Genomic DNA, 13,482 nt, shown 5'->3' on the forward strand with positions numbered 1-13,482 from the left:
GGTCAAAATGTTGAATAAATATTTATTCAAAGAGGAATATGACAGGTCAATGCTTCTAACCTGAAAATTAATTCAGTCTCGGTCTGGCTGGGATTTTACATATTTTCTGTGGTTAGGGTTTAACTGCACTTTGTCCAGCGATTAGCAGTTGCTGTTCTTCATGCCCCATATCTCAACAACAACATACTGAACATCCGAGAGTAGCTCTGCAAAAATATACTTCAAGATCTTATTCTAAATCAATATAGGAAACCCAAGGAGAGTGAGCGTTCCCTCCCCACATCTGGAAGGTACAAGCTCATTTAATGGGGCATTCATAATTCCCACTACAGCTAACGGGAGGCGTTTGAATGTGTGTGTAGAAGAACGAGGGCTCTCTGTCACTATCTGAAGATGGTTCCTTTTGTGTTGGTCTCCTAGCTGTGTTTTCATCCTGCCTCTTAAAACTATTACACCTAACAGAGTTTTGAGTGCATTAGAGGCAACTTTAGGAAGCCGTCATCGTCTTCTCTCTCTTAACCACATAATAGGGGGTAGAAAACTGAGAGCCCAGTATATACACCATGCTGAGTAGAAGGAACTTGCCTTGAGTTTTTGAGCCCCTCAGCCTATTTTCTGTAATGTTCACTGGTGAATCACTCTTAAGTGCTCCATCATTCACTGGGATATGTGCTTCGTGCCAAAGGTTGCCAGATTACAAAAGTATTCTCAGCTCGGAAAGGACTCCGAATTCCCCATCACCTTATTTTGACACTAAGAGGGAAAATATGTGCATCAAGACAAGTAGAGGGAATAATGGGGAAAAAGCCCATATTACGTTAACAATGCAGCAAACACTCTGAAGGAAAAATACAGACTAGAACAATAATAAGGATAATAGAAAAGTAATGCAGTTAAATTATGAGCGACTCCCTGGTCAGCCCATGAGCACTCGCCTACATGAGTTTCTTAAAGACCTTCCCTTGCCTGGCAGAGGAAATGGCAAAGTTAGAATACTTCCAAAGTTGGGAGAAAACCCTTTCTCCTGTCAGTACTTCTGAAAGGGTCAAATATAGTTCCTGAAGGTGAAGTGTTTGGGGAAAAAGAATTTAAAACTGGGAGCAGCTCAGAGGAGCTATTAACATTGAAAAGACGAACGATCTTTAAGTCCCAGAGGTAGAAGCCTCGTGAACTTGGATAAGCAAATTGAGATAGATCTTGGACAGCCCCCTAATTAATGTGGGGAAAATGATGGAGAGCACACATTTTATGCAAAGATCTTGGGAAAGATATTTCTTCATAGAAACATATCTTCAACTTTAAAATATTTCATCTTAACAAAAGTTTATCTAACCAAGTGATAATAGAGGTAAATATATAATGGTGTAATAAGCAGGGGCTGGAGAGGCAGTTCAGCAGTTACAAGCACATACTGCTCTTCCAGAGGACCAGAGTTCGAGTCCCATGACCTAATCACAACCATCTGTAACTCCAAATGATGCCTCTGTCCTCTGCGGGCACCCGCGCTCACGAGTATACACCCTACACACACAATACACATAATTAAAGATATTTTTTAAAAGCTCCATTGCTAGAAAGCTTCATGTGCTGCTGTCAGACTCAGCTTTCTTTTCCTCAATGATGCAGTTTTTCAGTAGCCTGTGTGATGAAAGTGCACATCACAAGGTTGTCGGCGATGGATGGTAAATGCTATGGTGAGTCCCACAATTCCTTGGGGACCCTGAAGCTCTGGGTAGCAGGACACAGCTGTAACTCTTTCAAATACTCCCTCTTCCAGTTAAGGTGACCATGACTTTTTTTTTTTTTTTTTTTTTTTTTTTTTTTTTTTTTTTTGACAGTTTGCTTCACTGATACTTTTTGTTTGTTCTTAATTTCTTGAGCACACACCATATATACACAAGGCGGACCCATCTTAAAGGTAGAGTCCAGTGGAATCTTCAGGGATACATATGTGTGTGTTACTTGCACCAGGTCACAGCATGAAGCTGCACCAGCACCCTGTGCCCCTTTCTTTTTTCCCCAGGTGTCTATTTTATTGGGGATTTGAGTTTTGCTATAAGACTTCCCAAGGGAAAGAGCTTTTGACATCTGAGAAGTCTCCCTTTTCACAGCATACAGGAGTCGTGAAACCACATGTCCGAGGCAGATCAGGTGGGAACAGTTGGGGCGGGGCTGTATGACAGTTCCAGATGACTACAGTTATGTTAGGTATAGCCCAATGTCACCGGACTTTCTGTTTATTCAAGGTTAGCTGAGGCATCAGCATCTGCTCAAAGGCCTGAAGGTTTCAGACAGCAGAAACCATAGGGCAATGCACACAGTCTGGCTCATCCAAGGGTTTGATGAGTGAGCTTTGTCCATTTATGAAGACACACCTCAAATCCCTACTGAGTGAGTTTCCCGGCAGCTTTGGGGCATTTTCTCCTGGCAAAATGGTCCAGGTTTTGTTGCTCTCTTACATTTTCTATTTCTGTCTTCTAAATGCATTTACAAGTCTTCAGTCCCCAGCTGAGCAAGCACAAAGTCAACTCTCCAACACAAATGGCCAAGCTTTGGCTTGATGTTGATCTCTTCCTTCCTTCCTTCCTTCCTTCCTTCCTTCCTTCCTTCCTTCCTTCCTTCCTTAGATATTTCTATTTATGTTATATAAGTACTCTTCAGACACACCAGAAGAAGGCATCTGATTCCATATACAGATGGTTGTAAACCACCATATGGTTGCTGGGATTTGAACTCTGGACCTCTTGAAGAGCAGTCATTGCTCTTAACCACCGAGCCATCTCCCTAGCCCTCTTGCTTGCTTGCTTGCTTTTTAAAGGGAAATGGCTGAAGCAACTTTTTTCTTTTCCCCTGTATAGAATACAAAGCAAAAAGTGATACTTCTGTCCAGACTCTCTCAGTCTCTGACTGGGGCATCTATCCCTCTTCTCTGAAGCTGTCCCTGACACCAGTATATTCTTTCTCACATCAGAAAATGAGCCTGCGATGTCATGGTCAAGATTTGGCAGCAAACATGGCCGGGCGTCAGAGCTCTAGATTAGCCTTCATGGTCTATGAGAGACTGATTGTCTCCTATTGAGTGACTTAGTTCTCTCTCTTGTGCTGGATGCTGGGATGTGTATGTGTGTGGTGGGGGATGAGACATTGGCGAATACACACTCAGGAAAGACCTTTCTAAGAGACTGGCTATTTTTAATCCTCTTGTCTGAATCCAGGCACCTCAAAGATAAGGACTTTTCAACTTGATACTATCCCATGTCCTTTTCTTTTCAATAGTCTACACATATGCATATTGAAATATGCAGATTGATCTCACACTATGTGTGATTTTACTTAGAATTTTCAAAATTTTTATGACTGCAAAAACAATATGCCTTCACAAGAAACTACTTCAATTTTGAATGTTAATCTTTCCCCCAGGCTGGATGGGAAATTGTACAGTCAGGCTTCACTCTGAGCGCTCTGATGAGTTCTGAGTATCTGCTTTGATGGTCATACTAGAAGAGGCTTCTCTGACTGACACTGGGAGCTACCCTGTAGCTGGTGTATGTAGTGTAGTGATTAATAGGCATCCATATTTATAAAGTGGATTATCATGTGCCCATTAAGCTCTGGTTGAGTCTTTCCTATCCATTGCTCTATTTGAGTCTTGGCTCCTCTTCTTATTTTTCCAACATTCTGACCACATTTTATTTTACATTATCTGGTCATTCCAACACTGAGGTCTTCATGGGTCTTTCTTTTCCACCTGTTATTTTGGTTAGCTGTTGCTTACCCCCCCCACCCCCCCGCGCCCCTTCCCTCAGAGGTCTTTGGTTTTCACCACTCCTTCCAAGCCTGGAGAGCAAATCTGCACCAGCATTAAACCAAAGTTTCTGCTTGTGCTTGTGAACTATCTGGGAACTACTATTCCAGACTTCAAATCCCTGTGAGGGCTTCTCAGGGGAGATGGCCTGGTTCCAGTGCCACAGGAAGTCATGCTGGAAACTGATAGGTGAGTTGGGGTTGGGTGGATTTCTTCCATCAAAGATGCATTAGGGCGTTTCTTTTTGAAAGTTAGTTTGTGGGAGGCATCAGTGGGCTCTTGGTCTTGCGCTTACCCTACAAGACTGTGATGTCCACCAGGTTAAACTATGATGCTCAGTTCTCCTCTGGGTTGGGGGCTGAGTTTAGGGTCTCACATTTGTTAGGCAAACTCTATGCCACTAAATAATGTCCTCAGATCTTTACTTTTTATTTATTTATTTTTCTTTCTTTTTCTTTTTATTTCCTTATCAGTTCTTGGCCCAAGAAGGAGAGTGTTTTATCTAGCAGTTTTAGGTATACTGTAGAAAAGGCAGTTTAGATGCCTACTGTGTCTTACTGCTATAAAAGTAGTAACATAACCTTAACATTTCTCTGATCTATTTTTTCTAGTTTTGACTACTAATGCCTTAGTTTGTGTCTTCGTGGTTTCTGGTTTCTTTCCAACCATATCTTCTGCTTCCAAACTCTCTCTCCTCTTCTTTCATCTCTCTGAGAGAGCTGTATTAATAAATGATAAAGTTCAGAGAGCTGGGATGTAGTGAGCCAACAAGGGATGAGATGGGGCTGAGGAGAGGACTCTATGGGTAAAGGCACTTGCTGCCAAACTGATGACCTTGAGTTCAATCCCCAGGACCTTCTTGGTGAAAGAAGAGAGCAAATGCCTGCAAGTCCAATCTCCACATGTGCACTGTAGTGGAAGGACACACACACACACACACACACACACACACACACACACACACACACACACACACGAAAACAGGCTCTCTGAGATGGCAGCTTCTTGTTCCCAGAAGATACTTTGAGGAGAAACATTGAGAAGGCAGGTTGGGAGATGGTATCTAAACAGGGGCCAATAGGGGAAAAGGGAGAATCCAGGGGCTTAATAAAAAACCCTAGCCACAGTCCAGTTAGTAGACTCTGAACCAGAGAAGAAAGGCTCTTACCTTCTCATTCTCCAAGGTCTTCCGTTTTCCCTCAGATGTTCAATTGTCCGTTGTGGAAAACCAGCCCAATGATTTCCTAGATGACCAACAACCCCCATCCCAACACCTTCATTTCCAGCTGCTGTATCTTTGTCTGGTGTGTCTCCTTTTTGCTTGTTTTGGTTAGGTTTTTTTGAGACAGGGTTTCTCTACATAGCCCTGGCTATCCAGGAACTCACTATGTAGCTCAGGCTACCCTGGAACTCAGAGATCTGCCTGATTCTGTTTCCCAAGTGCTGGGACTAAAAGTGTGTGACACCTCATTTTCTCTTAAGTCAAATTTAACCACAAAGCAGTCCTTAGAGACGCCAAGAGTGAAGAACCCTAGGGGCTTTAACCAGCCTTATACCCACCACCTCAGGTCAAGACTAGAGCAAGTATCAGCTTCCCACCTCAGGTCAAGACTAGGCCAAGTTCCATTCTTTATCCACAGTTCTCAGGAGGAGCAGGAACATTCTTGATAAACTGCAGAATGTACTGACTGATAGTCACCTGACCCTCTGGTTCCAGATAGAGTTCGAATGCATGTCATATGCTTGCTAGCCAATAGACTCAAAGGTCAATATGCTTAGCCAATAAGTTTAAACTGTAACCTTGCTGATGTAACCTGTACCCCTAAAAAGTATGAAAACTGCTTGTTATAGCCATTTGGGGTCACCTTTTAGTCACTCACCAGGAGGAGCTGATTGAGGGTCGACCCTGACCCACTGGAAAATGAACCTCTTGCATTTACATGAACTCTGTTCTCATGTCTCACTTGGGGGGGGGTCTCCCTGTAGTTAAGACTTACTTCGAGTTTTATGCGAGAGCAACTCCCAAAGCACAAAATCTAGCATAAAGTTTGCCATAAATCTGCCTTTCTCCAGACCACATCTAAAGAACTATCCAAAACATATTATCATGTTATTCTCCTCTTTAAAATCTTACTTCATCACCCCAGGTCTCAATCTAGGCTGTATGTATATTTGACTTCCTATGGCTTCAATCCTCAGTTGTTTCAGCCCACAGACATTCTGAATTATTTCTTGATTCTCTACTATGCTCTATTCTCTCACCTTTGTACTTTGACCCTATTTCTCCCCTTCTCCCTCCCCTTCTCCTCCTGCTCTTCCTTCTCCTCCTCCTCTTCTCTTCCTCTTCTTCCTCCTCTTCTTCAGTACCATGGTACTTTTCTGCATCTTGTTTGCATGGTTAACTTTCCAAAATCAAAGACTTGTACCTGGAATCATCTCTTCATTAAGGTTTTTTTTTTTTTTCTTACCTATTTCTATGGCTAAGTTACAAAATCTTGTCTTAGCAGTTAATTGAACTGAGAAGCCAGTGTTTCTCCACCAAGAAGAGGAAAGTGTTTCAGCTCTTACGGTATGCAGTTCCTGGTACATGATGAGTGACCACTCATAAGAATTCTCAAGTGACTAAACAGAAACTAACTATTTGGAATGAGGAAAACAAAGTTTGCATAACTAATCTTCTTTGAAATTTCAAGCTTCACATTTGAGATCAATATTAAATGTAAACAATGTGCTTCTTGTCAGTTTTCTAGAAGATAAGAGAGATAATGATTTGGTATTAGCTTTAAATAATGTTTTAAATTATTCAAATAAATTTTTCAAGTCACGTATCAGCCCACATGCTTCTGGTAAATTCTTATTCTAATAATTTTCTTTATATTAAAAATTTTTATATATTATTATATATAAAAATAATTATAAAATAATATATTATTATATTAATAATATAATAAATTAAACATATTAAAGATTCAATAGTATAAAATGCTTTCTTACCAAACACTTTTAGGAGAAAACTATTGTTATAAAATTCTAGAATAATATTTATGCTAATATATTTTTAATATATTATATTTATATGTAATATATATCTATTTAATATTTTTTATTTAAAGATTTATGTATTTTATTTATATGAGTACTCTGTAGCTGTCTTCAGACACAGCAGAAGAGGGCATCTGATCCCATTACAGATGGTTGTGAGTCACCATGTGGTTGCTGGGATTTGAACTCAGGACCTCTGGAAGAGCAGTCAGTGCTCTTAACCGCTGAACCATCTCTCCAGTCCCAATATATTTTTATTTAGATCTTGTGTCAATGCTACAAGAATCCTCAATAATCCATGCCCCCAGAAATCAATCTACAGGTACATGCCTATAGATAAACTTCTTTAAAAGTTCTTTTCTCAGGTTCATTATGGAAAACAGGGTTTCTTAAGATTTTGTTAATGTTGGGCCACAGACCTTAAGCAACACACACAGCATTGTAAGTACTGTTCAACGGAAGAAAACCCTTTCAATACAAGCTCTGGAATGTTCTCATTAACATTTTAAGGGCAAAAAAATGGTCTCGGTCCTGGGGACAGGAAAGCTAGAATTGACTACATATCCCAGCATGCTTTGCTACTACTGGAGCCCACAACTCCCACAGAGCTCCGCTTGCTCACGTAGGTCTACTCGTTGCTGGGACTTGTAGTTCTCTGCTGTGTTGCGGGCTCCGCCCCAGGATGTGAGGTGTGGTTGTCCAGCTTTGGCCAAAGCGGAAACGTTTCGAGCACCGGGTCCGGTGTGTATCTGTTTCACCCGTCAGATTCTGTTTTACAAAAGGTAAGCCACTGAGAGGCCGCCCTTCCGTGTCGGGCGGCAAAGACTCTGATTCTGTGAGAGTTCGCGTCTCGGCGCAGCCATTTGTCCCTTGGCTCTCGCCGTAGCGGCCGCCGCCCATCCTCTTTGTGTGCCTGGGACACCGCGGATCTGCGGTGGCGACAGTTGGAGAGGGACGTTCCCGGGAAGTTACCGGCCAGAGGAAGTTATCTCCACACCGCCACCTGACAGGTGGGTCGACCGCACTTCCTTCAAGGCCCTTTTGCCTCTGATGGCCGCTTCGGAGCTCGCAGGCCCGCCCGGACGATGTCCTGACGGTGCCGGTCCGGGTGACTCAAGGCGGCCTGGGGTGGCCACCGCGGCCCTTGGCAACCCTTCAGAATCCTCCACGGACCTTCGGGGTTTGTCCTGCACCCGTCTGGCGCTCCTGGGACACATCCCAGCCTGGACCGCACCCTCTTGGCCTTAAGCCCAGGGAGAAAGTAATTCCTTAAGCTTTGCTTGTTTTTGTTTTTTAATTAATAAAGGTCACTGCTACTTGAGTCGGTAGCATGACCAGACACCTAGCGTGTGTGTTGGAGATCATCGAACTCTGAGATTGTAAACACCATTCTAGACAGTTTCCTTTCTCCGGAGTTTTAAGAAAATGAACCTGTCAGCCACGGGGCAGAGGCCTTGGCTTGTCTGAGAATGAGGGTGTTAACTAATCGCCTATGTTTCAGCGGGACAGAGTAGTTATGGTTGACGGAAGATGTTTCTCTTTAAACTAGAGAGCAGGCAGTATGGAATACTTGTTGACAATTGACTCTAAACAGAAAATTATGCGTATTATTTAGCATACATAATACATAATCGTACAAATACTATCACACAGAGTAATAATATGTATGGAAACTCTCTTCAACAGCCCTTACAGTATGCAACTTTTTGGAGGCCTGAAAAGGGTGGGTGAAGAAACACAAGCTTTGCTTTGAGTTTGTTCAAATGACCTGGTTGGAAGTATGTGTAAGGAATTTCCCCTGTTACCTGCTCACCAGTTTTTACCCACTGTCCTGTGTTTCTGAAGCACTCTAACCAGAATTCCTCCTTTTCATTTACATAGAAGAATTTTTTTCATTTTCATAGGTGGATTTTGCCTCTTTACCAACTTGTCCTTACTTACTTACTGTGATCCTAAACTTTTCAAGAGGCTGTTCACCCAGTTTTCCTTGATCTAAAGCGTTTAGTTCTGCAGTTGTATATAGAGAGAGACACTGACAAAGATTAAACCAGTAATGTAGAGAAGGTAACAAGGTCCTGGCTTCTAGGCTACCTTTCTAGTTCAGAAAGCTCCTAGCTCCTCACTCCTTCCTTGGAGTCAGTATGATGGTCGTTTCTGTAATTCCATCTACTTTGCAGATGAAGCATTTAGCCACTATCAGCTCAGTGTTAAGGTTGCCATGCTGTGAAGGTAACAAAAACACAGCCCCGGACTCAGCAAGAAAACTGTCTACTGTGGAACATATCAGGCCCATAGAGATAATCATATAAAAATGCCACAAGAAGGTGTTAAGGTGGAAAAATATTGTTTGATTAATTGTTATGGAACATTTATAGAACTTAAAATAATTTTTAGGTATTTTCTGTTTAGCCATTCAGTGTTTGATCAAGTTACTGGGAATAAAACACAGACATCCTGATAGTAGTTTTGGTTTTATAGCTGATGACATAAACATTCTTTAAAAGCTTGTCTTGCTGTGTACGGCCCAGGCTACCTGGGACTCAGGATCTTTGTGCCTCAGTTCGAGGAGGCTAGGATTACAGGTGTGAGCATCAGACTCTGCCAGGACTTAAGCCAACTAGTATTTGTTTTAAGTACTAGTTAGGACCTTTATTATCTAGTGCTCCAATCCAGAGTCATCAGAAGACATGGAATCTGGGTGCTGGCTGACTCTGGCACACTGGAGTCTGAGGAGAATTGCTATGAGGACCCCCAGGGTTCCATTGTGATTTCAAGGCCAGCCTGGCTACAGAGTGACACGCTGTTAATGTGGGCTTAGGGACATGAAAGCACTTACCATGTACTGACTATTGCGCTCAAGTTCCAGGAAGTATTTGTATGTACATTTGTTTAGAATTTCGTCTTACCTTTTTTTAACACTATATGTGTGTGTGTGTGTGTGTACATATATATATATATATATATATATATGTTTTTATTATTTTAAAAGTAGGACTTTGATGTTCCCTATGGGTACCATTGAAATTCTTAGCTTTTTGGGACGCTTCTTGAAGTTCTTTTTTTTTTTTTTTTTAAGCCTGATGCTTGTTGTTTTAAGTCAATGTAATGATTATTTTAAATGTTGGTGTGCTTTTAAAGGTCGCAACCATGTCGGACAAAAGTGAATTAAAAGCTGAGCTGGAACGTAAGAAGCAACGGTTGGCCCAAATCAGAGAAGAAAAGAAGAGGAAAGAAGAGGAAAGGAAAAAAAAGGAAGTATGTTTGGTTCACTCAATCAAACAAAAGCCTTCATATGCATACAGGCGTTCTGTAATAGTGTCAGAGCCACTGCATGTCCCAAGCTGACACCAGCGCAGCATCAGTGAGCCTTGCTTTGAATCCGGGTACATGAAGATTATGAAACTGGTGCAGGGCGATGGGCTGAAAGGATTTCGTATGACTTGATGCATCTCTAAGATTTGAGTTATAGAAATTAAATTTAGTCTTCTAGAAATACAGTTTCTAGGCAAAGTAAGGATCATCTGCATTATAGTACACATTATAGTACATTATAGTACGCATCTCCATTAAGATAACACACACATATATGGATGGTTAAAATAAATTAGTGTATCATAACAAATTCATTGTCCAGATAATTTGATATTATTGGCAAACTGAAATATGTATAACAATTTATTTGAGTATAACATTTTATATATTTAACATTTGTCATGAGTTAGTCCTTGAAATATGGTTACTGAGCAGTAGATTTAATAGTACCAAAAAGTTACTTTTATCTTCTGATTTTGTTTAGCACATACTATAATATTACAAATATATGTTGACTTTGAGCTGGCCATATTTTACTTGCTCTTCCTTGATATTTATACTTTGTTCCTAATTGCATCTCTTTGGGCAGATTTGTGTACACAGACACATTTCAAATGGCCAGTATAATGTAACTTGCACAAAGTGTACTTGTCTTACAAAGTTTGTGAATATAAATGCGTAAGTAATAGCCAGGACTACAAGAAGACTGTTGGACCTCTCTCAGGACCTAGAGAAAAAGCGTTGTCAGAAAAAGCAGAGTTTATCACAGTGACTCAAAAATCATGTGTAGCATTGCTGAGATATTTGGAAAGACTGTAATTGGACTGTTTCCTACCTTTCCAAGTACAGATACCCAGAAGTGGGTTGACTATTTGGTCCCAACTAACTGGTAAGAGCATGGTTCAGACTGGCAGAGTCAGTCCATATAGTACTTATAGCCGTAAACTGTTGAGCCAATATTGAGAGCAAACTTGAGTTTGTCTTTTATGGGTGGCTGTAAGTGGCCTCTAAGGTATACGTCTAACCAGATTGACGTCTGACTTAGTCTTCTGACAGTGAAATGGTAAGCAGTCTACTGTACTGCACACAGCAAAGGCTCAGCTTGGCAACGGGACCTCTTCCTGCTGTGTTTCGATGACAATAAGCTAATATGATATAAGAATATTATGACCAAGGAAAATCAATCAGTATATAAATAATAGTTGGCTACAAACTTGACAAGGTTCTCATTGAAAGCTTAAGATTTTCTTGATATTTTTATGCTCTAAGAATGTTAGATTTGTCCAGTGTAGCTAGAAGGTTTTGCTAAAATTCAAATGTATAAATGGCTAAAATAAAAGTTGGCAAAATCTTTCTAACAAAATGTTTTGTGTTATTAAAAAAAAAATGTGTTTTTAACCAGTTCCAGCTATGTGTTTTTGTTGCCATCAGACCTAAGAGCTGGCTCGAGTGGCACTTGTGTGCACCTCTAGCTACTTGGAGGTTAAGATGGGAAGACCTCGTAAGTCCGTAGCTGAGGCCAGCATGGGTAGCATGAAAACACAAATAACCAGATATAATAAAAATTATTATCTATAGCTTTTAAAAATTAATTTTCTTCAGATGTTTAACAGTTACCTTGTGTTCATGTGTGTACATGGGTAGAGATGCCCAAGGAAGAGTCCAGAGCCTGTTGGCTCTCCTGCAGCTAGAGTTAGGGTGGTTGTGAGTTGCCAGACATGGGTGTTGGAAACTAAACTTGGATCTTGTGTAAGAGCAGTGTGGACTCTTACATCAAGTCATCTCTTCAGCCTCTCTGGAAAGGTTTTTTATAAATATTCTTTATATAAATTCACTGAAAGTTTTATGTAGAACTTTAAAAATTAATCTATTTACTTAATTCTTACATCTTAAATCCCTTTCATTTCCCTTCTGTCAAAACTTATTTGTATGTTTTTGTACCACTAGAGTTGGGGACTCCCAACTTGTCTGTGCTCACCAGATTCATAAGACAGAGAACTGGAAGTTGACTACTTTTTAGACATGTATTTGTTTTTAAAAAAGTTATATATGTATTTTAAGACAGACCGTTGCCATATAGCCTTGGCTGACCTGGAATTTAACTTGTAAACCAGGATGTCCTCTGCCCACTAACCTTTGGGATTATAGACAAGAGCTACCATTCCTGGCTTTTTTGAAATATATTTGTGGAGACTGCTTGATATATAGATATGGATGCAGTAAGAATGATTTTAAAAAGAACTTTAATATTAAAACTAATTTCATTCTAGAAGTTCATTGCACAGGCTGCTTGCTCTTCCAGAGGACCAGTTTTAATTCCCAGCACTCACATGCATACAGTTCACAATATTAGTAGCTTCAGCCTGGGGATCCAGCTTCCTCTTATAGCTTCCTAGGGTACCAGGCAAGCATGTGGTGCACATACATACATACACGAAAAACACTATACACATAAGTGAAAGAAAAAGAAAACTTTAAAAATTATACACACACATACATGTAGAAGTGTTTCATATTATACTTTAACTTGAGTTTCTGACTTAAAATTTTAGACTGATCAGAAGAAGGAAGTTGCTGCTTCTGTGCAAGAAGAGTCTGATCTTGAAAAAAAAAGAAGAGAAGCTGAGGCATTGCTTCAGAGCATGGGGCTCACTACAGACTCCCCTATTGGTAAGGACCAGTATACCTCTTCATTAGAGATAGGCATATATTCTGTTGAGCTCAGACATATCCAAGCTCTGTGTATTGGCTTGATATCTTTTGCATATTTTATTTGTCTCAAAGCATTACCATTTGCTTGAAATTCCTTTTTTTCCCAGATATATCAGTACAGAGTTATCTTATTTGTTTGGGAAATCAAGATTAATACCTACTAATACTATGCTAACTTAAAGATGAGTATTTCCTAATCTTAACTTTATATTCCTTTTTTTAGGCTAAGAAAAGGTATATTAAGTCAAAGTACTCAGAACGAAGGAGCTGGGAGAGAAATGAATAGTACTCTCTCAGTTCCAGAAAACACATAACACTGTTGCTTCTTTTGGCACTAATTTCACTTGGTCTTGGCCTTTTTTCCTGTGTTATTGATCTTGATAGTTATATCAGACCTATAGGCTGCGTAGAAGAGAAACTGGGAACTGTCTAGTTACGTATCTGAAAGCATGTAATGCTAATTTAAGTAATGTAGTTCTGTGTTAGGTGCTGCTACAGAGAATGTATTTTAGTGTGGCATTTTATCTTTTAGGGACCTGGCACTTCAAGGTTATTTTGTGTTTGTGTGTGTAATGGCATATTTTTGTGTGTTTGGGTAGGTGTCATGCATG

General features: G+C 40.4%; 1 protein-coding gene across 3 annotated transcripts in view; it reads left to right on the top strand.

Annotated features, from left to right (window-relative positions):
- The first annotated feature begins 7,524 nt into the window (after window positions 1–7,524).
- DYNC1I2 (dynein cytoplasmic 1 intermediate chain 2) overlaps window positions 7,525–13,482 on the top strand; it is a 49,696-nt gene continuing 43,738 nt past the window's right edge. For 2 of the 3 annotated variants that reach the window (XM_080927266.1, XM_080927268.1), the window contains exons 1-3: window positions 7,568–7,857; window positions 9,986–10,102; window positions 12,712–12,829. In XM_080927266.1, coding sequence (XP_080783392.1) covers window positions 9,995–10,102; window positions 12,712–12,829 — 226 coding nt within the window. In that variant the 5' untranslated portion in view covers window positions 7,568–7,857; window positions 9,986–9,994. Of the gene's footprint in view, window positions 7,858–9,985; window positions 10,103–12,711; window positions 12,830–13,482 lie in introns of all 3 variants that reach the window. The other variant, XM_080927267.1, reaches the window with a different exon arrangement.

This window comes from Micromys minutus (genome assembly GCF_963924665.1).
Source record: "Micromys minutus genome assembly, chromosome: 13".
Lineage (NCBI taxonomy): Eukaryota > Metazoa > Chordata > Mammalia > Rodentia > Muridae > Micromys > Micromys minutus.